Source organism: Paroedura picta, chromosome 1, assembly GCF_049243985.1.
Source record: "Paroedura picta isolate Pp20150507F chromosome 1, Ppicta_v3.0, whole genome shotgun sequence".
NCBI lineage: Eukaryota > Metazoa > Chordata > Lepidosauria > Squamata > Gekkonidae > Paroedura > Paroedura picta.
In genome coordinates, this window is record NC_135369.1 from 163,648,413 (window position 1) to 163,673,347 (window position 24,935).

The following is a 24,935-nucleotide window of genomic DNA, read 5'->3' on the forward strand; positions in this document are numbered from 1 at the left end:
TTCCTTCCTTCCTTCCTTCCTTCCTTCCTTCCTTCCTTCCTTTCTTGTCTGTACCACCACTCTTGACCCAGCTGGCTCATGGTGGTTTACATAAAACTATATTAAAACGTCAAAAAACAGCACAATCAATACAGTTGATGGTAGCAACAATCAATCCTCTAATCTCCCCAGTGGAGCCTTGACTCATCTACCTGTAGTCATTAAGTCGCAATAGGTGATCCCAGGCGATGTTGGCCTAGGGGGGTACAGATTACAAAAAGGAGGGGGGCCGATTATGGGGAAGCACCTGCTCTCATCAGTTTATAGTTGAGCCATACAAAGGCTTCTGTCTCAGGAATGGATAGCACTAAGTCCCTCCATCCGTTCTTGTATATCTTGAATTGCAGAAGTCATGGATGGGGATCATAATACAGGTTGCACACTCTTGTGCAGACCCCTGTTCCCTGGAACTCCATAGCACAGAAAGTCCTTTTTGTTCTCTTCGGTATCCTCTGATTCGGTTGGTGTGGTTTTATTGTTTAATATGCTAGTTCATCTTAAAGCGTTATGCTTTTTAATTGCGTTAATATGTTCTTGTATAGCTACGTGTCACATTGAGTACAGCTTTCCTGTAGAATCCCCATAGGATCTCTATGTAAAGTAAAGATAACTTTTAGAAAGAGAACAGAAGACAGTGAGTGGGACTTTGACGTTAGAGGAAAAGCTCATGAATTGTTATTTGATGTATTTTGAATTGCTGGTTTAGTTCTTACAATCCCGTTTGTTTTTGGCCTGGCTCTCTTTTTCAGGTCAGATACTTTAGGCCACATTCTGCCCACACTTGGCAAAGACTGGACGCATCAAGGCATTGCCAAACTGTACCATAAAGTCAGCCAGTGAGTACATTCGCCAGTTTGTTGTGGACGTTGAAACCACTCTGCTTGCTCCGGCCCACTTTAATTTAATACGTTGGCATTTTCCTGCACTGCCCCCTCTTTGTGAGGCAGTCTGCTATGCAGGGCAAACAATACTGCATGTTTGTATTGTTGCAATCTTGTATCTATTTTTAGATTTTGATGTAATTTAAAGATGTTTTATATTTATTTTTAATTGCATGTTTTTTACTGGTTGTATCCCGCCCTGTGCCTTTTGGGGGAGGAGCGGCCTGAAAATTCAATTATAAATAAATAAGCTAAATCTTAGGTTTTCTTATGAAAAAGTTTTCGGCGCCTTGGTGATGAGGATGACAAATTCTTCTGTTCTCTGTCCAAAACAGAAATGGGTACAAGTTCCTGTACTGCTCAGCCCGTGCTATAGGGATGGCCGATATGACCCGAGGGTATTTGCACTGGGTCAACGAGCGGGGGACGGTGCTACCTCAAGGCCCCGTATTACTCAGCCCCAGCAGCTTGTTCTCCGCTTTTCACAGGTAGGTCCAATGCAAAATAGTCTCAGAAAGGCAATAGTAAACCAAAGGGGATGGTTTGGTGTAGTGGTTAGGAGTGCGGACTTCTAATCTGGCATGTGGGGTTCAATTCTGCACTCCCCCACATGCAGCCAGCTGGGTGACCTTGGGCTTGCCACGACATTGATAAAGCTGTTCTGACCAGGCAGTGATATCAGGGCTCTCTCAGCCTCACCCACCCCACAGGGTGTCTGTTGTGGGGAGAGGAAAGGGAAGGCGACTGTAAGCCACTTTGAGCCTCCTTCGAGTAGGGAAAAGTGGCATATAGGAACCAACTCTTCTTCTTCTTCTTCTTCTTGTTCTTCTTCTTCTCTCCCCCTCTCTCTTTGATGACTAGTTCAAAACGTTTTCAGATTTTCCATTATAGCGCTTATATACTGTTACTACAGGATAAATCTCTTATCTTGCTGAAGACATTCAACACTTTGTCTGGAATCGGCTAGTATCCCAGGCTACTGGTTCCCCCGTAGACTGGGAGGCTGCTCTGGTCTTCTCCATGTGGGGAGGGGCCCATCGTTCACTGGAGTTTGGGGTCTCAGCCCAGTTGGCACAGTGGGAAGGCCATGTGAGCTGAGTTTCGTCAGATGGGCAGCCATGCAGAAGGACTCTGGTACCAAATGGATGGTTGGCCGAGGCACCAACACCTGAGGGGACGTCCTTAACCCAGAGGGAAGACATTGCGGCTATCCAGCAGACAGTGTTGGTTGTCATGGCAACATAGGCAGAGGTAGGCTAGAAATCCTCAAAGACTTTCTCATAATGGGGGGTAGAGGATTGGACGTCTGCACAGGGGTATGTAGACACTCATAGTCCCTCTTTCACAGAGACTCTGTCCCCATGCCAGCAGCCAGGTTCAAACAAGCAAACACGTTCTATTATGCTGTTCTATTTATAATGTGATCTGAGGGAATTTAATTCAGCCAATTCTAGGTGGACGCCCAAGACTTCCATCAAAGGAAAAGGTTAAGAAACTTCTGAATGATGAAAACAGACCATTAACCCTCAGCACTGCTCAATTTTAGGCTGCTGCTAGTAAAACTGTGTAGTGTATGACAGATATATGACATATATATAACAGAAAGTATTCCCCCCAACTTATTTGAACACTACAATGACTCGATATTTTAGTTTTTAAACTATGACTTTTAATCATGACTGGTTTATATCTGTGAATTTAAACATTCCTTGTATATAATTTTTTTTTGCTGTACTTATCTGATATTTTAAATGTACATTTGAATGTTGGACTGAATGGCTGTAAATAAAAACTTGACCCTCTTAGCTTACAGATGGGGATGGCTTCCAAGCCAGCACTACTGATGCTGGTTTGGAAGAACAGGAAGGAAGACAATGGCCAGGATGAACCCTGGAATCCTCTTCCCTTCTCAGGTTGCCAAGGGAGAATTCTCGCTAACACTTTGTAGTGACCCTACTGGGATACCCTAGTAAAATAGGGCATATCCCCCTCCAACCTGGGAATGCCTTAGCAAACTCTTGTGTGCATTCCTAAATGAGCTATACATGGGGCTGCCCTTGCGGGTGAGGTGGGGTGGGGTGGGTTCCCTCTGAAGTCCTTTACAGCAGGGGTAGTCAACCTGTGGTCCTGCAGATGTTCATGGACTACAATTCTTGTAGTCCATGAACATCTGCAGGACCACAGGTTGACTACCTCTGCTTTACAGCATTGGTACTATTGGTACAGCATTGGTACAGCATGAGGTACTAGAGGGGACGCATTCTCATACCCCATTCCTTCCAGCTCACTGAGATCTGCTTGAGATCATTTGCCTCAAGTTCTACTTAGCAGACTGGTGGTGCTTATGAGCAGGCATTCCCTGTTAACTCCTTCCCTTTTCCAGACAAAGCAATCAGCTACTCCATGTGGTTCAGACCCTTGCTTATTACTGCCCTACAGAAAGACAGGATGACCATGGGCAGCAGCTTGGGGGCATCTCTAAAGAGCATTCAGTGGTCCATTATTTCAATTGCTGCTGTAGTTTTACAATGGAAAACAGGGGGATGTGGCCATTTAGACTTCCTACCTCCAGTACCCGAAATATATCTGGGTCAGGTCTGAGCAAAGCCATAGAAAATATGACAAGTGTCGTATATTTTAACATTTTGGCTGAAATTCAGCATCTTGCCTATGAAGGAAACGTCCTAGGAGAGCCATTCCTTTTAAATGAAGTTCTTGGCATTTGGGGGAGGCAGGGAACTGTACTTGTTCATTGAACCCAGGAACCCAGGAAAATTCAGCTCTAAAACATTGCCTCTTTTATGAACTGGTTTATTACAGAGAGGTGATTGAGAAGAAGCCGGAGAAGTTTAAAGTTCAGTGTCTAACGGACATCAAAAACTTGTTCCATCCCAACTCAGAACCTTTTTATGCTGCTTTTGGCAACAGGCCAGCCGTAAGTACCACTTGTGGGATTACTTAATAAAGGTGCAAATGTCTTTCTGGTTTCGTGGGCCTTGGTTGCCAACCCAAAAGTCTTCTCCAGCAACAAAAGCCACCTCTGTGTGAACATGCCCTTGAGGGGAATTGAAGGGTAGCCAATGTGGATTCTTTTCTGTGCATTTCCCAAAAGATCAAATTAAGTGGATATAAGTCTTTATTAATACGGTCACAGACAAGCAAAAATCTTAGCAAAATTCCCAACCACCACAGTAAGAGAAAAAAAATATAATTAGCTCCCACACATAAATTCAAAGAGAAGCACGTGTTAATTGAAAGGATAGATAAAATTATTAAAATTCTGAGGTGTGTATGTATAAAAACTTAAACCACCAGCATCTGGCAATTTTACAAGCTGACAGACAAAACTCAGCAAAATGTGCCCACTCCAGAGGATTTTCATCTATAAAGGAGCCAGTTTGGTGTAGCACAGACTTCTAATCTGGTGAGCTGGGTTTGATTCCCCACTCCCCCACATGCAGGCAGCTGGGTGACCTTGGGCTCCCCACAGCACTGATAAAGCTGTTCTGACCGAGCAGTGATGTCAGGGCTCTCTCAGCCTCACCCACCTCACAGGCTTACACAGGCTGGCATCTGCCATCAAGTGTAGATTCACCTTGTGAGAGAAATGAAAAGATGAAAAGCTCATGGAATGAGATAAGAAACATGTATTAAAGAGCTTATACTTCATATAGGATGCCTCAGTTATTTGTGCAAGCTCATTTCTCTAAAGCAGGGGTGGCCAAACTGTGTCTCACCAGCTTTCCACAGACTATAATTCCCATGAAGCTTGGGAATTATAGTCCATGCAGATCTGGAGAACCAGAGTTTGGCCACCCGTGCTCTAAGGTGTTCCTATCAGCTTGTACCACACAGAAGGTAGGTTATTTTAAAGCAAGGATCCCCAGCTTTGTTGAGCCTGCAGGCACATTTGGAATTCTGACACAGCATGGTAGACACAGTGACAAAATGGCTGCCACAAGAGGAGGAGCCAGTCACAAAGCAATTGCCACCGCTGAACTTTAGTAACATCGTGTGGATCCTTGTGGTGGCAACTGCTGCTGAAGCACTGTTTTTTAAAAATCTGCACAGCCAATCAGAAGCCTTGCTGGGCAAAAGGCCTACCTAGCTTCATTCACTTTTTAAAAACACTTGGTGGATGCCAGAAGAGAAGTTAGCCAGCACCATGCACCCCTGGGCACCACGCTGGGAGCCCCTGTTTTAAAGAAACAATAATAGGCTCTTTTCAGGGAAATCATTTGAAGGATCAGACTGCCCAAGTTTAAATAACTTATCTATTCCACAGGAATCTGTGTTAATAAGATGACCCTTAGCGCAAGACAGGGTTGCATGGAATGAATCTTTTCATTAACGTACTCATTAAAGATGAGTCCCTCTTCAATATGGTAGCGTTTATTCCCCATTGGATGCCTGAAAATTTATGAAGCCGTTCCAGTGCAAATAGTCTATAACACATGGGTTATAGTAAATGGCTTAGGAAATTAAATCAATATTGCTTTATCTTGATGTGTATTTAGGACGTTTACTCCTACAAGCAAGTGGGGGTCTCGCTCAACAGAATATTCACTGTGAATCCTAAAGGAGAGCTAATTCAAGAGCATGCCAAGACTAATATTTCGTCGTGAGTATCCACTTCTTCCTAATATATCACAGGCCATGTATTTCACCCTTTGTAAACCCTTGTTTGCAACATGGATTAGCTAGACAACATCACTATCTGATTGTGATATTGTGATCCGTGTTGCCGATATCTCACCGAGATTTACTTTGATTCAGTCTTTGATTTTTATTAGCTGATTAAAATACCTCATTCCCAATTTTTCTTTTTTTTTACCATCTTTTGCAGACATATAGGAAGATACAGTTAACATGTGATTTTGTTCCACTTATGTATATGGCAAAACCATAGAGTTTAAAACTTCTGAGAAAGAAACAGCTAATTCCTCCAAATGTATAACTCTGTTCTTGGTACCCTCTCAGCCTCCCCAACACAGACCCAGCTTGGTGTAGTGGTTAGGAGTGTGGACTTCTAATCTGGCACGCCAGGTTCAATTCTGCACTCCCCCACATGCAGCCAGCTGGGTGACCTTGGGCTCACCTCTGCACTGATAAAGCTGTTCTGACCGAGCAGGAATATCAGGGCTCTCTCAGCCTCACCCACCTCACAGGGTGTCTGTTGTGGGGAGAGGTGAACATAAGCTGCTTTGAGCCTTCTTCGGTTAGAGAAAAGTGGCATATAAGAACCAACTTTTCTTCTTTTACATATTTCCCTAGACTTTCCTTAACTGTTCATCCTACCGTTAAAAATTAGAATTTTGCTTTATGCCAGATTAATCCAGGGGCCCACCTACTTGGCAGTTGTTTCGACAATTTTCCTCTCACCGTGTATCTTTTAAAAAACCTCTGGATAATCTCTGGGGGCCAGCTAGCTAAGATCTTCCTCGTATAAGTGAAAGTAAACCCTCAGCAATGTATGTCTTCACATTCAGTTGCGTTTCAAGTGGACCTTCTAAGAATAGATACACGTTTATTTCCGTAAACTGGAGCTAGGACTGTAAAAGTTTAGACACCAAGGTGTGGTTGTAGGGACCAGCCTTGTCAAATCTACACTGGATGCCCATTTGTTTCTGGAGCCAATTCAGGGTGCTGGTGGTTGCCTTTAGAGCCCTCATATGGCCTGGGACCAGCGTATCTGAAGAACGGTGCACTCCCTTATGAACCTATTCAACTGTGAAGGTCGTGTTCCAAGGTCCTGCTTCAGATGCTCCCACCTTCTGAGATTAGATGGGTGACAATGCAGGGGCACGGCCTTCTCAGCCATGTCACAGTGAGCTCCAACAGGGCCCCCATGTTTTCTGGGAGCTACACCTACACATTTCCCTTCACATCTACAAAGCCTGTTGAGGGTATTTTTTTGAAACTTGCCTTTAAGATCTGAACTCATCCTATTCTACCCTGCTAACTGTGAGACCATAAGCAGAGTTCCACTCTTTTAATCCAATTGATTTCAGTGGATTAAGACATTGTTTAGGATTTAATTGTCAACAATGCCTTAACATAACATTTACACCTATCAGATTTAGAAACAGGATTGTTGCCTCTTTGGTCTTTGTTGTATGTCCCGGCAATGATGTTGTTCAATTTGGGCAAAGTGAGAATTTTAATGCCATTTTTATTATCCGTGTATTCAGTGCACCAATTGATAAGCCTGTCCTTTCCTCCCCCAGATATGTGAGGCTCTGTGAAGTGGTCGATCACGTCTTTCCTTTGCTGAAAAGAAGCCATTCTTCGGACTTCCCATGTTCAGATACCTACAGCCAGTTCACCTACTGGAGGGAACCGTTGCCACCTTTTGAGAATCAGGATGCTCATTCTGATGTCCCATAATCACTTCTGGCTTTTCCTATCAGCGGTTTAAAAGATCAGCTGTTTTAGGCGTAAAAATGATACTGCTGGATTTTTGGCCACTTAACAGTTCACCTGGAGTTTGGGATGTAGTGAACATTTTTTTAAATGTCAGTTCAGAAATCTATTTTTGTCCTTGGAAGTAACATTTCTGAAAGTTGCCCTCCCAGCTCTGCTCCAGCCTCATGCTGAAGACACACCAAACAGTCTTATCGTGGAAGGACATCTCTGAGGGCCACGATATTGGGCTTCTCAAAAGTAAACCCCTTGCGGTCTTCAGTTTTTCACGCCAAGTGTCATGTCGGGGCCTTATGCTCTTGTTATCCAGGGTGGAGAAAGGCACAATCGCATTAGGTGCTGAGGCAAATGGCATTTTTATAAGACAACCCCTGTGCTGCCCCCAATCCCGACATAAATACTTGATCAACCCAAGCGATCGAATCTCTTGAAAAGCAGTCTTCAAATGCCTGACTTTCACATGGTATGGCAGTAACTCTGCACTAGTTTGTATCGGAGAGGTCTTGAGAAACATTAATTAGCATCCCTCCAATTGCCAAACTGCTTTTTAGACTCCCGGGACATTTTCAAGAACAAAGTCTGAGTCCAGAGAGAGCCAGTTTGGTGTAGTGGTTAGGAGTGCGGACTTCTAATCTGGCATGCCGGGTTCGATTCTGCGCTCCCCCACATGCAACCAGCTGGGGTGACCTTGGGCTCGCCACGGCACTGATAAAACTGTTCTGACCAAGCAGTGATATCAGGACTCTCTCAGCCTCACCCACCCCACGGGGTGTCTGTTGTGGGGAGAGGAAAGGGAAGTCGACTGTAAGCCGCTTTGAGCTTCCTTCGGGTAGGGAAAAGCGGCATATAAGAACCAACTCTTCTTCTTCTTTAAGACCAACAAGGTTTTATTCAAGGGCTTCTCAAGAGTAAATCCCTTCCGGTCTTCAGTTTTTCATGCCAAGTGTCATGTCGGGGCAGTAAGTCCTATTTGATGGATTTAAATTCCGAAGCCAATTCTGAATCCCTCATCATCCAATTGATGCTTTCAGAAAAGGATCCCATTAAACTTGCCGGGCTACTCGATGCCCTTGGGAATGTAGCCTAATCTAACCATTTTGTTTCCTTGGGTTGTGATTGTGTATGCCGCTAAAGGTTTTCTGAGTCAGACTCCTTCAGATATAGTGTGCTTGCACATGGAAGTTCATGCCTTGAATAAAACTTCGGTGGCCCTAAAGGTGCTACTGGACTCCAGCTTTGCTCTGCTGCTTCAGACCAATATGGCGCCCCCACCTGAACCAGGGATATTAAAACAAAAAACCCCATTGGTGTTATTCCTGAATACAATAACGATGAATGTATTTGTGCATTTGTTACATGTGTGCCATATGCTCACCTGAATCATGGCCATAATTTGGAAGGATCGCGTCTGACAGGGCAGTGCTATGCAGACGTTTCCCTGTTCTCAGCCCATTGACGTCGGTGGGTTTAAAGTGGATGTATCTCTGCTCCAGATCGCCCTGTAAGTCTGCTACTTTTATTTCCGATTCAGTTGTACCTCACTCAGTGAACGATGCTGCACTGCCATCATTGGGCCCGCTGGCGTTTTTGTGTCGCAGTCCTTTTAAACCCATGTCATGATATTTTAAAAAATATACTTGATTTAAGCACATGCTTTGAGTCAGCTGAGAATGGCACAGATGCTCTTAAATCTAGGTTATGTCAAATATACAAGGCAAGGGCTTTTCCTGGATGCTGCTTCCGTGTTTTTGCAAAGAACGGTGGCCTTGTGGTTCAGAGCGCTACACTCATCTGACAAGCGTGCTGATCCGTGTCTAAGGGCAAGAAACAGCAGCAGCAGCAGCAGCAGCACCACAAAGTCCCCAACTCTTCAAGAGGAAGCCTTGATTTTGTTGGCGAACTTTTCTTTTCACTCTCTGTAGCTATAATAATTCTTCTGCTGGTTTTGGATGAGGTTCGGATTTCTTGTGCTGTCGTTTTTTTTAGGTTTGTATTATTATGGTTTTGTTTGCCTCTCATATTTGGCTGCTTCAAGATGCAACTGAATGTTTTAGTGAGCAATACTGGAAATCCTCTTTTTCATCTGTCTACTAGTGCAATCTGCAGCCTTCTTAGATTTTGTGTCTAGGCATTGTCTGGGGGACAGTGAAAGACAAACTGTACTCAACATGCATTCGTTACCGAGGCACCAACATCATTTTAGGAGTGGGTGTCATTTATTTTTTCATTTGTCTTGGAAAACACCTTGATGCTTACGCAAGTGTTTTTTTGAGAACTGTTGGGTACAGAAGGATAAATCAAGCCTTTCCTGCCTGAAGAACAGACGTCGCTGCTGTAACCATGTAAGCTGTACAAAGTTACACCTTTCTAAATAGGGTGAAGTCAACTGATGGTTGGGTGTATTCTTGTCTGTGAGGCCATGGTGTGGTAGTTTTAGTCCTGGACGTTTCACCCGTAATTGTGGCTGACATCTTCAGGGGTAAGATGATTGTACCTCCCAAGATGTCAGTCACATTTACTGACGGTCAGGGACTAAAACTAGCAGGCCACGGCCTCACAGCCCAGAATACGCCCAACAGCCAGTTGACTCCGACTGTGAAAGGGTGGGTTTACAAAGGTGAATTCTGCTTGGGATTGCAATGTATGTGGTGTTAATATTTTTACATTGGTTATCAAAAAGAGAGAGAGAGAGAGAAAGAATTGGGGGGAGACATGTTCAGATCTTAAGTCACGGCTCTCGGCTTGACAAGAAGCCTTAGCGTGGAAAAGCCAAACTCACGAATAATAGATGCCAATTGTAATTCATTTATTAGGTTTGGACTTATTTCCCGCTGTTCCCGGCCAAGGCTGGCTCCTGGCGGGTTACAGGCAGTATCAAAAGTGCAATATGTTGTAGAAAGATACTTTCTGGTACTGCAGTCAGTCACAACTTATTCACATACCCTTTGATGTTGTTGTTGCCCCATTGACAACTTGTTGAACTGCAGAAAATGCTGCCTAAAAATTCCTAGCTGTTTCAGAAGGACATTCTGAATTTTAGAGGCTCTTAGCTCTTGCTCTTATTTGTATGTCGTGTTGTGTGTATACCCATAAATATTTGCAAGAGATTTGACTCTTGCATTGCCTTTGAACTACACTGAAACCCCCTCTGGTTTATCAAATTTGAAGGGTGGAAGAATTAAGCATTTCGGGAGTAATGCAGAAATATCTCTACAAGCATTTAGGGCAGCCTTTGTCATCTCATTTACCACTGAGAAACCCCTGGGACATTCTTCAGGCTTCAAAAAACCCCAGAAGTGGCATGAACATGCAGAATATGGTTGGGAAGCATGGCTGTGGACACGCCCACCCAGGGGCCTTCCCACCCCCTCCAGGTACAGTACTGGCCATTCTGGGAGCGAGGGGATTGGGACAACATGGCTATATTTGACCAGCCGATAAACATTTAGCAATTTTTAAAAGATATAAAGAATTAATCAACTCCCACCCATCCTGTAAACCCAGGGTTGTCAAGAAACCGTGATTAAGAAACCCTGGTTAAGAAACCCTGGTTTCACAAAATCCTGGTTAAGAAAGCCTGACGTAGGAGTTCAAGGTGTTCCCTGATAAATCTGTGCATTTCTGCAGGACCATATGAAATCCCTTGCAGTACCTCATAGAATATAGTTAAGTGTAGCTATAGTAATTACGTCTGGCTAATTGAAGCAGCTCTGAAGACCTAGAGAGTCTGTCTTTCACACATATCCTGTGTGAAACATGCTACCATATTGGTCTTTGAACAGACTGCTTGCAGAGAGATTTCAGTCAACTACTGTGATGTTCACTGGGAAGGATTGTTCAGGAATGTTGAAGTTCTGTTTCTCAAGAAATGTAGCTGCAGGTCCCCTGTTTTACTTTGCTTTGGCAGCTTTTATTGCACACATTTTAAACTGCACTGCTGACTTCCCAAAGAACTAAACAACAATGAAACGGTGAAATAAATTCTTATTCTTTCTATGAAAGAAAACAAAACGCACCCTAAACAAATGACTTTGCCTTCAATGTATTGGTGGTTTTCTGTTACAGAAAAATTACTTTTTCTATATGTATGCAGACACAACCAATATATGCTTTGTTTATACATTCTCCCACCCTTTTAAACAGATATGCAGGATGTGGGTCCTTGTTTATTTTCATACATCGGAGGGCCGTTTAAGCTCCACAAGCGCTCTGTGAAGGATACATGTTGAAAATCAAAGAGTGCTGGTGAAATCTGAGGATTTGGGAGAATTCCTCTTTATTGTTTTAGGACTGTTGATCAATTTGTTCCTGGACCCTGTTTCTTCTGTATATATAATATATATGCACTAGTGCAATGAATTGTCGGGGGTGAGTGGGAAAGGATAACATCTCATGTTGATGATGCAAAGAATATATATTGTAATAAATGCAATGGAATTAAAAAAAATATGTTCTGAGAAACCTCCCGGTGGGTTGTGACTTCAAAAAGACGCGTATGCAAGCAAAAATCAAGGCAAAATGACCCTAGAATCTAAATGAATCCAGTGAAAAGGGTTTATCCCAAAGCCATCAAATGGATGGTATACAACTGCTTACCTGGGTCTGAACTGAGAGCCAGTTTGGTGTAGTGGTTAGGAGTGCAGACTTCTAATCTGGCATGCTGGGTTCGATTCTGCACTCCCCCACATGCATCCAGCTGGGCGACCTTGGGCTCGTCACGGCACTGATAAAACTGTTCTGACCGGGCAGTGATATCAGGGCTCTCTCAGCCTCACCCACCCCACAGGGTGTCTGTTGTGGGGAGAGGAAAGGGAAGGCGACTGTAAGCCGCTTTGAGCCTCCTTCGGGTAGGGAAAAGCGGCATATAAGAACCAACTCTTCTTCTTCTTCTTCTTCAAGTTAGGTTCACATTTCTAAGCATTATTTATTTATTTATTCATTTGTCTAAGATACAACCTCTCACTTGACGTCTCAGGGCAGTGTAGATAGAATGGGGAAACAGGAAAATACATTAAACATTTACAACCATTTAAAAACAAGGAAATATAACTAATATACTAGGGGGCCAATCCCGTTGCATTCAGGAATACTCTTATGACAGACATTTTGGGTGTCGGTGTTGCAGTTTTCTGGCGACTTGGTCGATCTTGGGGTCCTCGTCGCTGGTCTTATCCAAAAGCCTGGCAGAAGAGCTCTCTTTTGCAGGCTTACAGAACTACTTGAGTTCTGATTGGTCCTTGGACTCATTGGGGGGCCACATTCCACCAGGTTGAGGCTGCCCTGTGAAAGCCCTGGCTCTGGTTGAGGCCAGGCAGATTTCTTTGGGACCATGTTGTTAGAATGGATACAGTGATTTGCTGTTCAAGGACTATAGACATGCAGATGGTCCTTGAGATATGCAGGAACCCGACCTTAAGGGTGAGCACCAGCACTTTAAACCTAATCCGCTGTTCAATTGGTAGCCAGTGATTTAATGTACTTAAAAGATATGTTGTGTGATATGTGTTCATGTATGACCCACTGTCATACATGCACACAAAACCAATTGTGCTCCCTCTTCTGGAGCACAGAATTTGAAACTCACGTCCTATTTTTCTGTGTCTAGCTGGCTTCCTGTTGTGTCCCTGAATGAGTCTGTGTAGCAGTGACCAGGCTGACATGTTCTTTCCAGAAAAGCTGTTTATATCAGTAGTTCCAGAGAAGTCACTGTATTAGTCTAAGAGTCATGTGGTGCTTCAAAGACTATCTTGTTCACATTTCCTTCCACCCCTGGGTTAAACTGGGATGTAGGATTTTTATCTCACTGCAACTGCCACCATCTTAGCAAAATTTGAGTTTATTTTCACCCACTCACTCTCTCTTGTACTTCTTTACTGCCATTCCTGGCCAGCTGGCTCGAGGTGACTTAGTATAAAAATACATATTTAAAATAAGCAAAAAACAAACCCACCCACCTCCATCCTCCCCTCCCCTCTCCTGTAGCACAGTGGACTATCCATGCCACTTCATACCTTAGGGTGGGGTGTTTGCAGGAGAGACCCAGTTGATGTTCCACCACCCGGCCTCAACTGAATGCCTGGTGGAAGAGCTCCATTTTACAGACCTTGTAGAACTGCGGGAGCTTCGCCGGGGCCCTTAGCTCTCCCAGGAGCTCATTCTACCTGGTCGTGGCCAGGTGTATTTTTTGTGCACTGGAAACCACCAACCTGTTTACATTTGCAGAGCACAGAGCTCTGCTGGGGCACAGGAAGGCCCCCCCTTACACCCCTTTCAAGTGCTAACTGTTGAGTAACTCTTTCTGTTAGAGTTGATAGCCTTGTGGTGTGGATGGAAATCCAGCTGATCTACGGAAAACAGAGATTAGTTCCTTTGAAAGAAATGCCCACTCCAGAGGATGGATTCTATGGCATGACATCATAATTTCCTGTGCTGGAACTGGCAGCTGTACAACGTCCCTGCAATTTTTTTCTGATTAGGCCTCTGTTTTTCCTAACCAGACCGCAACTTCCTGCACTGGCATTTCGCTCCACATTTCATGGGCCCGCTGGTCTCCCCGCCCCCCGCCCCCGGTCCCCAAACCTACATAAAATAACGTTATCGTGAGGATCTCCCCGATGGCTTCTGAAGGGCACCCGACAATAAAGTTCCATAAAATGAGGCTGCTATTTTTATCCAGGTCAGCTTTCCCATTCAGCAGAGGACTCCAGAAACGAACGAGACGCTTCTACTGAGCACCATCTGCACAGAGACCGATGTGGCTTTCGGCATGAAGGATTAGTCGAATGAGCATTGCTAGCATACAACAACAAAACCCCCATGGGCACTTCTTAGGGGAGCTCTCTCCGGTGTCCGGTCCAGGGGTCTTCTGACTCTCCCATGGCGCTCTCTCCCTGCTCTAAGAGGTCTTACAAAGTCAGGTGCTGACCAAGGTCCATGTATGGATTCGGGAGATCCGTCTTGTCTTGCTGGTAAGGAGGTCTGCAAGGCAGAGGGGCCCCTTCCGGTTACTCATTCATCTGTTCTCTGAGCAGGGGCCTGCTGCGTCGTTCCGTTCTGCAGTCCAAAAGAGCCCCGCGGCTTGGCTGAGGCTGGCCCTGCCCGAGCCTTCGCAAGGGAAGGAGACTGTTGTCTTTGGCAGGCCGGAATGGAAACAGGCAGGGACTTTTGTCCAAGTTTCATTTGCAAATTGTATAAACATCCGTTTTCCAAGACTGCTCAGAAGGAATGGTGTAAGCAGCAAGGAGGTCAAGTTCCTAAACGTGTCGGTTCCGTAATCAAGTTTCAGGTATTTAAAATAACAAGCCATTTTTTATGAAGCCTGTCATCAGGGTTTTTTAAAAAAAAGATCTTGAGTTATAGCTTAATAAATATTTTTTCTAAATGCTAAGCATTACTGGGATATGTAGATTTATTTGGGGATATATCGAGTTCTGGTCTAACAACTGGGTTGTTTTTACCTGTAGGCTTGCTTGTCAGAGCAAAATCGTGGCAATTCTGCACTTGGCTGGGCTTTGAACTACCCCAGCCGTTATTTGAAATGCAAGTGTCCAGCTTGGTGTTGTGGTTAGGAGTGCGGATTTCTAATCTGGTGAGCCGGGTTTGAATCCACGCTCCTCCACATGCAGCCCCACATGCTGGGTGACCTTGGGCTTGCCACAGCACTGATAAGGCTATTTTGACCGAGCAATAATATCAGGGCTCTCTCAGCCTCACCTCCCTCACAGGGTGTCTATTGTGTGGAGAGGAAGGGAAGGTGAATGTAAACCACTCTTGAGACTCCTTCAGGTAGAGAAAAGTGGCATATAAGAACCAACTCTTCTAAGAAAAACCAGATCATAGACTCATAGAATCAGAGAGTTGGAAGGGACCTCCAGAGTCATCTAGTCCAATCCCCTGAACCAAGACTCTTCTTTCTTTCTTTCTTTCTTTCTTTCTTTCTTTCTTTCTTTCTTTCTTTCTTTCTTTCTTTCTTTCTTTCTTTCTTTCTTTCTTTCTTTCTTTCTTTCTTTCTGTCTGTCTGTCTGTCTGTCTGTCTGTCTGTCTGTCTGTCTGTCTGTCTGTCTGTCTGTCTGTCTGTCTGTCTGTCTGTCTGTCTGTCTTCTGCCCTCTCCTTGTGACTCAGGAACATGAAAGAACATGAAAGAACATAAGAATAAGTACAATATCGTTCAATAATAACCTCAATAGCAACAGCAGTAGTTAAAGCAGTAACTAAAGGTAACATTAACGGGGCTTTCCGCACTCCTTCAAAATCGCACAATGGTTGCCAATTGAAAACGCTACTGATTTGCCATTATGCACAACGTCGTTGACAATCTGCCACACACCTGAAACCGATCCGCAAAAAGCGCTTCGTTGTAGCGCTTTCAGGGAAATCCCCCAAAGTGGATTCACCCTCCGAAAAGCGCTACACTCCTGCAACCAATCTGCAACACTAGCGGGAAAGTTCTGTGCGTTACCATAGTTGTGGTTTCTACAAAGTCCCTCCCCCTGGCTCTCTCCTCTGATCTTCCGGCGAAGCGATCGCCATTTTTTTTTCTTCGAGCGAGCGGGGATCAACGCACCGGCGAGCCTCCGTTTAGAGGCTTCCCCGGCTTCAGTCCCTCCCCAGAGCTGTTTAGTCACTAAGCACAAAAAACAGAGAAGTCCATTTGCTGATGTATTTTCCCTTTATTTTTCACACTGTTTTCGGCCGAAAATCGCGCCCGTGAGGGGGGGGGGATTTCTTTTTTCACTCGGAGGGAGCGTGGCAACGATGAAACGGCAGCTCAAACACATCTGCAAGCTGGATGGGTCTCTCCGTTGCAACGAATCAACACAGATTCGTTGCAACGGGTGTGTGTGTTTTTTTTTTAAACTTTCTTAAAGGGAAAGGGGCTGTTTGGGAGCATGCTAATGGCCGCCCATTGGCTGCTTGACAGCCAGAGGCGGGACGAGCTTGGCAATAGCGTTTCCTTTCTAGCGATTTTTGCCGAGACCGGAAGCCTGTGGGAAACGATACAAAACGCAACTGGATTCCACTACAAAGGCAGGTATGCATAATGACGAATTCCACTATTTTAAATGGCGATTTTTCGTTCAGCAAACAATTTGCTACAAGGATCCCGGTGCGGAAAGCCCCAACATGTTAACTATGATCCCATAGGTTGGTCAGTTCAGGATTGCCCTATGATGTGCTTTATGGGCATGTCTGTCTGAGAGGAGGGGTTCTCGGGGCCCAGCAAGACCGTGTTGGCTCAGTCAACCTCAACCAAATGCCTGGCGGAAGAGCTCCATTTTTCAGGCCCTGCAGAACTGTGCTAGCTCCAGCAGGGCTCTGATCTCTTCTGATGGTTGATGCGTGGTTTTCCTCAGGAATAAAACTGGATTCTCCCTTGAACATCACAATAAGTTTACTTGCTTTGTTTTGCGTGGGCCAGGAATTAGATAACTGCCAAATCAGATATTTACCATGATATTTGCTAAATCATACATTTACAAGGAATCAAATCTCAATAACATGGAGCTGTGGCCTGGCCCCAGGAATGAAAAGAGTACAGAGCCACATCATTTAGAGCTGTTCTTACTCTGCGCATTCATGCTCAGGTTGGAGTCCATGCCTTTAGGTTTCTTGATATTTATGGACTCGTTTATCAGCTCCCAAGGTCAAACAACGAGGTAAGAGAAGGGTGTTTGTCCCAATCCAACATCTGCATCCAAAATGAGAGATGGGATGCTGGAGAAAAAGAGGACCCATCAATCACAGGAGCCTGGAGTCAAAGCCATCTGGTTGTCAGCAGCAACACCAGGTGTGAGTAGCAGCTTCCCTGAGCTACCACATTGCCTGTGAAAGATGAGCATGCAGCATTCAGCTTTCCTGTTCACACTACAGCTATGCAGTGAGCTGCACATACCTGGAGGGTTTTTTTGAAAATTAAAAGGTGAGGAGCCATACTCAGGGGTCCATTCTGTGCCTCTTACTATAGGGAGAAGTAGGCTATTTATTCTATCTCACAGCCATTGGGTTTCCCATGAAGAGCAATAGCTAACAGAAGGCAAAGTTGGCCTGTAGGGAAATAAGGTTGCAGACTGCTACTTGAAGGGATAGCTATGCCATGGTGTGCATGTGGAAATCTCCTGGCATCTTTTTAGTCCAAACTCTGGTTCTAGAAGGATTTTTAAGTCTTTGTATGCACACCTAGGCCGAGGCTCAGTATGCCTTCAGAGAAGAACTGAGAGAGGAAAGGGGTCTTGAACATAACGTAGCTTTATTGTCCTAACCAAGATATAAAGCAGTAAATGAAAAATAAAGCAGTAGCTTTTACATCAATCAATCCTATGCAGCAAATACGAGGGTAAGTCAAAAGGTATTGCTACAATAATCTCAGAAACCTGTCTTAAACAAAAATATTAAAATGTAAAACTGTTGTTTCTCGACATAACCTCCATCTGGGTCCATATGCTTCTGAAGGGGATGTTTCCATCGCTCAAATTGTGTTCCTTCTAAATGTTCTTTGAGTTTTTTGGGGGGAAAAGAAGTCTGAAGGGGCAAGATCAGGGCTATTGGGTGGATAGGAAAGGTTTCCCAATGAAATTTCAGTCTTCTTTTATGGCACCCTAACGAGATTAATGAAATAAATACAGGCAGTAGGCCTTTACTTGCGACAACTCAATAAAAACACTTGATTATGCATGATCCTAGTGGAGGGTTGCCAGCTCTGAGTTGGGAAATAACCGGAGATTTGGGGAGTAGATCCAGGAATGGACAGGATTTGTGACAAGCAGGGACCTTAGGGGAGGACAATGTTATGGATTTCACCCTCCAAAGCAGCCATTTTCTCCAGGGGAACTGGTCTCTTTCAGTCTGGAGCTGTAAAACTGGGGGGTCCCCAGGTCCCACCTGGGGACTGGCATCCCTATTAGTGTCCAATTATATGATTCATAGACTGAAATAATATGTTCCTCCAAGATGGCCGGACCCAGGAAAAATCACCTGGGAGCACAGCAAGGTGCAGGATTAGAATCATAGAATCATAGAGTTGGAAGGGGCCATACAGGCCATCTAGTCCAACCCCCTGCTCAACGCAGGATCAGCCCTAAGCATCCTAAAGCATCCAAGAAAAGTGTGTATCCAACCTTTGCTTGAAGACTGCCAGTGCGGGGGAGCTCACCACCTCCTTAGGCAGCCTATTCCACTGCTGAACTACTCTGACTGTGAAATTTTTCCCCTGATATCTAACCTATATCGTTGTACTTGTAGTTTAAACCCATTATTTTCTGAGGGATCCAAAGATTCAGAGAGGAGATAGGGGTGGAAGTTTGGGTGGGAAAATGGAGCCCCTGAGAACAGGAGGTCAGGGAAGGCTAAGAGGAACTAATAAGGAACAAATAAGCAGCAGAGACAATTGGGATAAGACTGGCATGGAATCAGATGGGGCAGAAACTAAAAAATCTGGAGTGTGATGAAGGGCTGTGAGGTTCAAAGGTGCCAAGAAGGAATGGGGAACGAAGAAAATTAGATAATTCTCTGAGTGGCCTGAAGGAAGAATCCTGGGATCTCCTGCCGGGATTGGAAGAACAGAAAACGGGTTGGGCCTCTCATGCTCTCTCAGGCCAAACTACCTCATGGGGGATTGTTGTGAGGACAGGAGGGGAGAATTATGTTGTCAATTATTGTGGGCAATGACTGGAGGGGCGGATAAACAGACGAGAAACACATGAGTCAGGCCAACGTGGAAGGAAATGATATTTTCTCATACCGCGTGGTTCCTCTTGGTGGATGCTATCAGTCAAGCAGTCCTCATGCTGCAATATGGCCTGTGTTTAGCCCAAGGAATGCTCCAGGGGCGTCGGTGTCAAATAGGGAACATTCAAAATGAATACTCATCCTTCCGTCTTTCATTTTTGTTTTCCATATAGGAGGAATTTATTTCCCTATATTAGGGGTGGGGCTACTCAGTAATAGACCATGTGCTTTACACGCAAGAAGAACCAGGATAAATCTCTGGCATCCTTTTAAAAAAAAACAAGGAAAGACCCTGACCTTAAAAACTGGGAGGGTGCTCTCAGGTTGACCCCTTGGCTGCCTCACGATAAGGCAGCTCTGTGTATTTTGCTCCTAATGTTTTTTTATTTGCCACCTGCAGTTTTTACATTTCGCCACTGGGTGGCAGTGTGTAACTCGTGCTGAAAGCAGACGCCTGTCTCTGTTCCATCCTCGCCTTCAACAAAGGCAGGGAAAGATGGTCTTGTGGTCCCACCTGAATTGCTGGGGACTGCTGGAATTGCAGTTTTACAGTACCACTGGCTGGATCCATTTATGGAAAGGAGAACTGTGAGCAGGCAGGGGACTGAGGCAAATTTGTGGTCAGTATTAGATAGGGTGGCTGGCTCCAGTCTGGGAAACACCTGGAGATGTTTCAGGAGGGCAGGGTGTGGGGAGGGCCTTCAGTAGGTTTCAGTGTCATTGGGTTCACCTTCCAAAGTGGTCCTTTTTGACGGGGGATCTGATCTCTTTCACCTGGGGATCAGCTGTAACAGCAGGCGATCTCCAGCCAGCACCTGGAGGTGGGCAAGCCTAGTAAGAGCCAGATTGATGTCGTGGTTAAAAGCGTCGATCTCCAATACGGAGAGCTGAGTTTGATTCCCCACTTCTCCTCCACGTGAAACCTGCTCAGAACTCTCTCAGCCCCACCTACCTACAAGGTATCAGTTTTGGGGAGAGGAAGAGTGTTCCCTGTCTTTCTTGCAATCTTTCCAAACCTGCTTTGTTGTCGTGCTTTGGAGAAGGCTGCAGCAAAACCAGGGTGGCATGCACGTGAATGCAAAAGTCTGGATTTCCTCAACTTCACCCATATTGGAGCCATTTTCATGCCTTAAAGCAGTGGTCCCCAACCTTTTTATCACCGGGGACCACTCAACGCCGAGGACCACTCACTGCCTTTTACTGAGGCCCAGTGGGGGGGGGGTAGTTTACTCCTCTACTCTCAACCACTGCCCTAACGCTCTCTGATCGCTATGGTAATGTTTAAACATCCCTTCAAAATAAGATACAGACACGCCACAACAATGAAGTGTGTTGTAAAGGGCTGGGGGGGGGGATGAAGTAAAGGGCCGGGGGGGGGGGAGAAGGCGTCCTTCGGGGCCCACCTCCAATTAGTTGAAGGACCACATGTGGTCCGTGGCCCACAGGTTGGGGATCGCTACCTTAAAGAACCTTGCAGTGGCCATTTTCCCCTGCCACCGGAGGGCTTAAAAACAAAACCCCCTTGTTATTGACTTATAGTGCTACTAGTAATTAAGCCCGCTGCAGTTTAGATACAGCGGGCGCTAGGGCAGCAATGGGGGTGGGGGGTGGCTGTGCGGGCTGGGGTGCGGCGGGCGTGGGCGGTAGGTTTTGGATGGGCCGGGGCGAGGCCGTCCCGCACTGTCTGGCGGCTTCTTGGGATGTTTTGCGGGGCAGGAGCTACCTGATGTGTCCGTGGTCGTGGAGCGCAGCCATCAGCTGCAGAGAGTCGAAGGGGTGGATGTCGTTGCGGCGGCGGCTCCGGCGTTGCGGCAGCGGCCTGTGGCAGGGGCAGCCGCTGGCAGCAGAGGCGGAGGGCGTGCCGTCGCGGCGGGCGTCATTGGTTGTGGGGCCAGCGTTGGAGGTGCGGGGCTGGGCGGCAGCAACTGGAGGCTTTGTGGGGCGCCGTGGAGATGCTGTGTGTGGGCGAAGGCGGGCGCGGCGCTGGCGTGGCTGTCGGCAGGGCAAGTGCCGCGGGGGAAGGCGGCGCTGGGTCGGGCGCTGTTGCGGCTGTGGCCGGAGGCGGAGGCGCGGCTGCAGTAGGGAGGCGCATGGGGCGTGCGAGGCAGGCTGGCCGCGTGTGAGGGCGGCGGCAGCTCTTCGTCTGCGAACGGCGAGGCAGCAAGGGACGTGTGCGGGCGGGCAAGCAGCAAGACAATGGCGTCGGGCGAGCGGATGCAGGCGAGTGGGGGGGCGGCACTCGCGCCTCCCTAGTGGTCAGTCCAGCGGCCAGGGACCAATCGGGAGCCGCGCTGTGCGCGGCTCCCAATTGGTCCCTGGCCGCTAGACTGACACTTGGAGGGGCCAATCGGCAGGCGCAAAGCGCCTGCCGATTGAGCCCTCTGATTGTCAGTCATGAGGAAGGGGCCTATTGGCACCCTTCCTCATCACGGACAGGGCCCTCCTTAGGTGCCCTTAACCGATTATTTAATCCGCTCCGCAGGAGCGGTTTAAAGATGACAGGGTCTATCAGGTTTTCAGAATTCCCAACTGGACAGGGGGAAGACTGGCCTCTGTAGAGAACTGGGGGACAGGAAATGCACAATAGCCCATCCTTGTGCGGAAAACAACAAGGTGTCATTGGACCAGTTACTCTCTCTCTCTCAACATAACCTACCTTCGCAAAATGGAGGCAGAGAGATGTATGAGCACCCTGAGTTCTTTGGAGAAAGACTGGAGTAAAAGTGTGCTAAATAGAAACATAAAATTAAAGATATCACGTTCCCCTTGCAGTAGGACAAAACGGCTACAGCAAAATTGTCCAGAGCAAACCACAATAGCCAGCGAATGCATGCAACTTTCTCCGGAAAAAAACCCCCTTTGTATGAAGAGTAATGCTTCCCAAGACTTCCTCAATTCTCTTAACTGTGATTTATTTCTGTTTATACCAGCCATGTGTAACAGCAACCTTTATTCTAAATAATGCCATTAGAGTTAATTTATCCAGACTGTTTTCATATACCATTAGTGCTAACCTTTTCTTTATTATCATCAGGGTCAGTGTACAGTGGTAGTCAATACGGTGACTTGGAAATTCCTGCTTTGAGAGTCTCGCCTGAGCCACTGCTGTCTCCAGTCTGCAAGAGGAGGGCAGTAAATAATGCTGGCGAATGCTAAATATTATTATCAGCCGTAAATCTGTGACTAAACAGGAGGACGGCCTGCGTTTTCCCACAGGAACGAAGGAGGGAATTTTAAGCAGAAATACATCTGTGCTATTCTAACCTGTCTTTAAAGCCATTGTACTTCTTTCCAAGAACTGACAAATTAATGGGTAGTAAACTTCTGGGCTTCTCTTCAATTTACCATGTCCGGTATAAAGTAATTTCGAGAAAATCTCCTTCAGCGAATTCTGCAGGACACAATGGTTGTTGTCACACCTCACATTTGTCTTGTTGTGAAACCCGGGATCAGACTGTGTATACCATAAGTGGTGAAAATTGGGACTATTTTGCCATAATTACAATTTTTATTTCCCTTTTTTTACCCCACTTTCCCCTCCAATGGGACTCAACGCACCTGCCAGCAAGAGCAGAAGCAAAAGAAAGAATGGGGTTTCCAAGGCTGGTCTCCTAGAGGCAGGCTTGGTCACAAATTTGATATTGCTTCTGCTGCTGTAACTCATGGCACTTCCACACATGCTAAGTAATGCCGTTTGAGCCCACTTCAGCAGCTGTTTGCCAGTGGATTTTGCATCCAGTTGCAAAGTGCCTTGAAAGTGAATTGGAAGTGGGTTTTTTACAATCTCATTCTCCCCTGCTCCATTTTATTCCCACAACAACCCTTTCAAGTTAGTTTAGGCTAAGAGTGTGTGATGGGTCTAGTGTCAGGGAGAAGTTTCCAGAGCAGAGTGGAGATTCAAAATTGAGGCTCATTCCGCACACATAGGATACTGCACTTTCAATATGCTTTTGCAGCTGGATTTTCCTGTGCAGAACAGGACAATCTACTGTTAAAGTGCATTGAAAGTGCGACAATCACTGTGTGTGGAATGGGCCCTGGTTCTCTGAGATCCCAGTCCAGGGCCCATTCTGCACACGTTAGACTGTGCAGACTTTCACTGTGCTTTGGCAGCTGGATTATCATATGCGGAACAGGAAAATCTGTTTCTAAAGTGCATTGAAAGCGCATTATCCAACAAGTGCAGAATGGGGCCAGTACTCTGTCCGCTCCCAGTGTGGTTTTTACTATGAGAATCAGGTCCCCATACTGTTTGGCATCCAACCTGACAAATCTCATTGGTTTTATTGCCAGCTTATGTTTACGGCCAATGGGACTCCCCTCCCCTCGACTATCATTTTATCTTCCAGTGCAGAATGTGTGTCCGTGTTGGAGAGGAGAGGAGGTTCTGCATTCTTTCTTCCTTCCTTTCTTCCTTCCTTCCTTTCTTCCTTCCTTCCTTCCTTTCTTCCTTCCTTTCTTCCTTTCTTTCTTTCTTTCTTTCTTTCTTTCTTTCTTTCTTTCTTTCTTTCTTTCTTTCTTTCTTTCTTTCTTTCTTTCTTTCTTTGGTGGCTTCCAGAAGATGGTGCCCTGCTGCTAGGAAACAGTCCCGAAAACAGCAGTCATTCCAGTTCACTGGCAGAATGTCATGCAGAACACTTTGTGTCTGTCAGCACATTCCTCGAAGGTCACAGCAAATGATGAATGCTCCTGTGTAGGAGCGGGAGATTATTTTTTTTTCCCTGTGAGTTGCATCACTCGGCGGCTCCTTGGCTTCGTCCACTCCATTCCTGCGGTTATAAACCTTTCCCAATTGTTATTCGGCTGCTTCCTCCACAGGCCTTCTGCGGCCAAGGCAGGATATTCATGACTGAGTGGCCTCGGGAATCTGGAGAGGGTCCAGCTCCTTTCCACCGTGTTGTTGCTCATTTCCCCCTTTCCCCCTCCCTCCCTCCCTCCCCCCTTCCCCCGAAGGACTGAAATATCCTGTGGTTCTGGCTGGTGCTCTTCTTCCCTCCGGATACGTCCCCACCAAAAGGCATATGCATCACCATATGATACCCAGGGCTCTTTCAGCAGGGCTAATTATGACGAGGGCTTTATTTAGATGGAGACAAGTTCCGTGACTTGTTGTGGAGTTCGTTGGACTGTGTCTGATTCCAAAATGGAAAGAGAACGCTTCCTCTGGCAGCCACCGCTGCATGGATTGCTGCCGGGCTTTGCGTATGTTTGCAAAAATATTTAAATGGAGAGAAAGCTTCAGCATTCAGGGAGTTGCCCCGGTCTTTGACTTGGGTTTTATTTCTGCAGTTGGCTATTAGATCTGTAACCCTGCCCCGCCGGTTGGGCCTTGGGCCACTTGGCAGGCAACGTCAACCTCGTCAGGGCCTTAAACCCAACCGATAAGCCGCTTTTGGTTTCTTCGTACCTTGTATATACGTTTTCTCCTGGTACGTGGTGGAGGGTGACTGAATATGGTGGAGGACAAAGTATTATAAGAGGTGTCCCAGAGAGGGAATTTTGGCAAGTAGAGTTTGTTATGAAGGAGTTATTATCACAAAGGAGTTGCTTCTGTTACATTAATACCTGTTACTTTTTTCTTATCCCGTCTTTCCTCCAAGGAGCTCTGGGTGACGTGCATCATTCTTTCTCTCTGTACTATATCCTCACAACAGCCTTGTGAAATAGGGTAGCCTGAGGGAGAATCATTGAGCCAGGCCACCCAGTAAGCCTTTGGGCAGCATGGGTACTTGAACCTAACATTCTCCCCTCTGAGCTTATACCAGCGGTCCCCAAACCCTGGTCTGGAGACTGGGATCAGTACGTGGATCAGTCGGTACCGGGCCACGGCTCCTCCTCGTCCTCTTCCCCGGCTGCTGCCTCGGGGG

General features: G+C 46.1%; 1 protein-coding gene across 2 annotated transcripts in view; it reads left to right on the plus strand.

Annotated features, from left to right (window-relative positions):
* Positions 1-11,804, plus strand: part of LPIN1 (lipin 1) — a 59,693-nt gene extending 47,889 nt beyond the window's left edge. For both annotated transcript variants that reach the window (XM_077310924.1, XM_077310932.1), the window contains 5 exons: positions 789-875; positions 1,256-1,408; positions 3,741-3,855; positions 5,438-5,541; positions 7,148-11,804. In XM_077310924.1, coding sequence (XP_077167039.1) covers positions 789-875; positions 1,256-1,408; positions 3,741-3,855; positions 5,438-5,541; positions 7,148-7,307 — 619 coding nt within the window. In that variant the 3' untranslated portion in view covers positions 7,308-11,804. The remainder of the gene's footprint in view (positions 1-788; positions 876-1,255; positions 1,409-3,740; positions 3,856-5,437; positions 5,542-7,147) is intronic.
* The last annotated feature ends 13,131 nt before the right edge of the window (positions 11,805-24,935 follow it).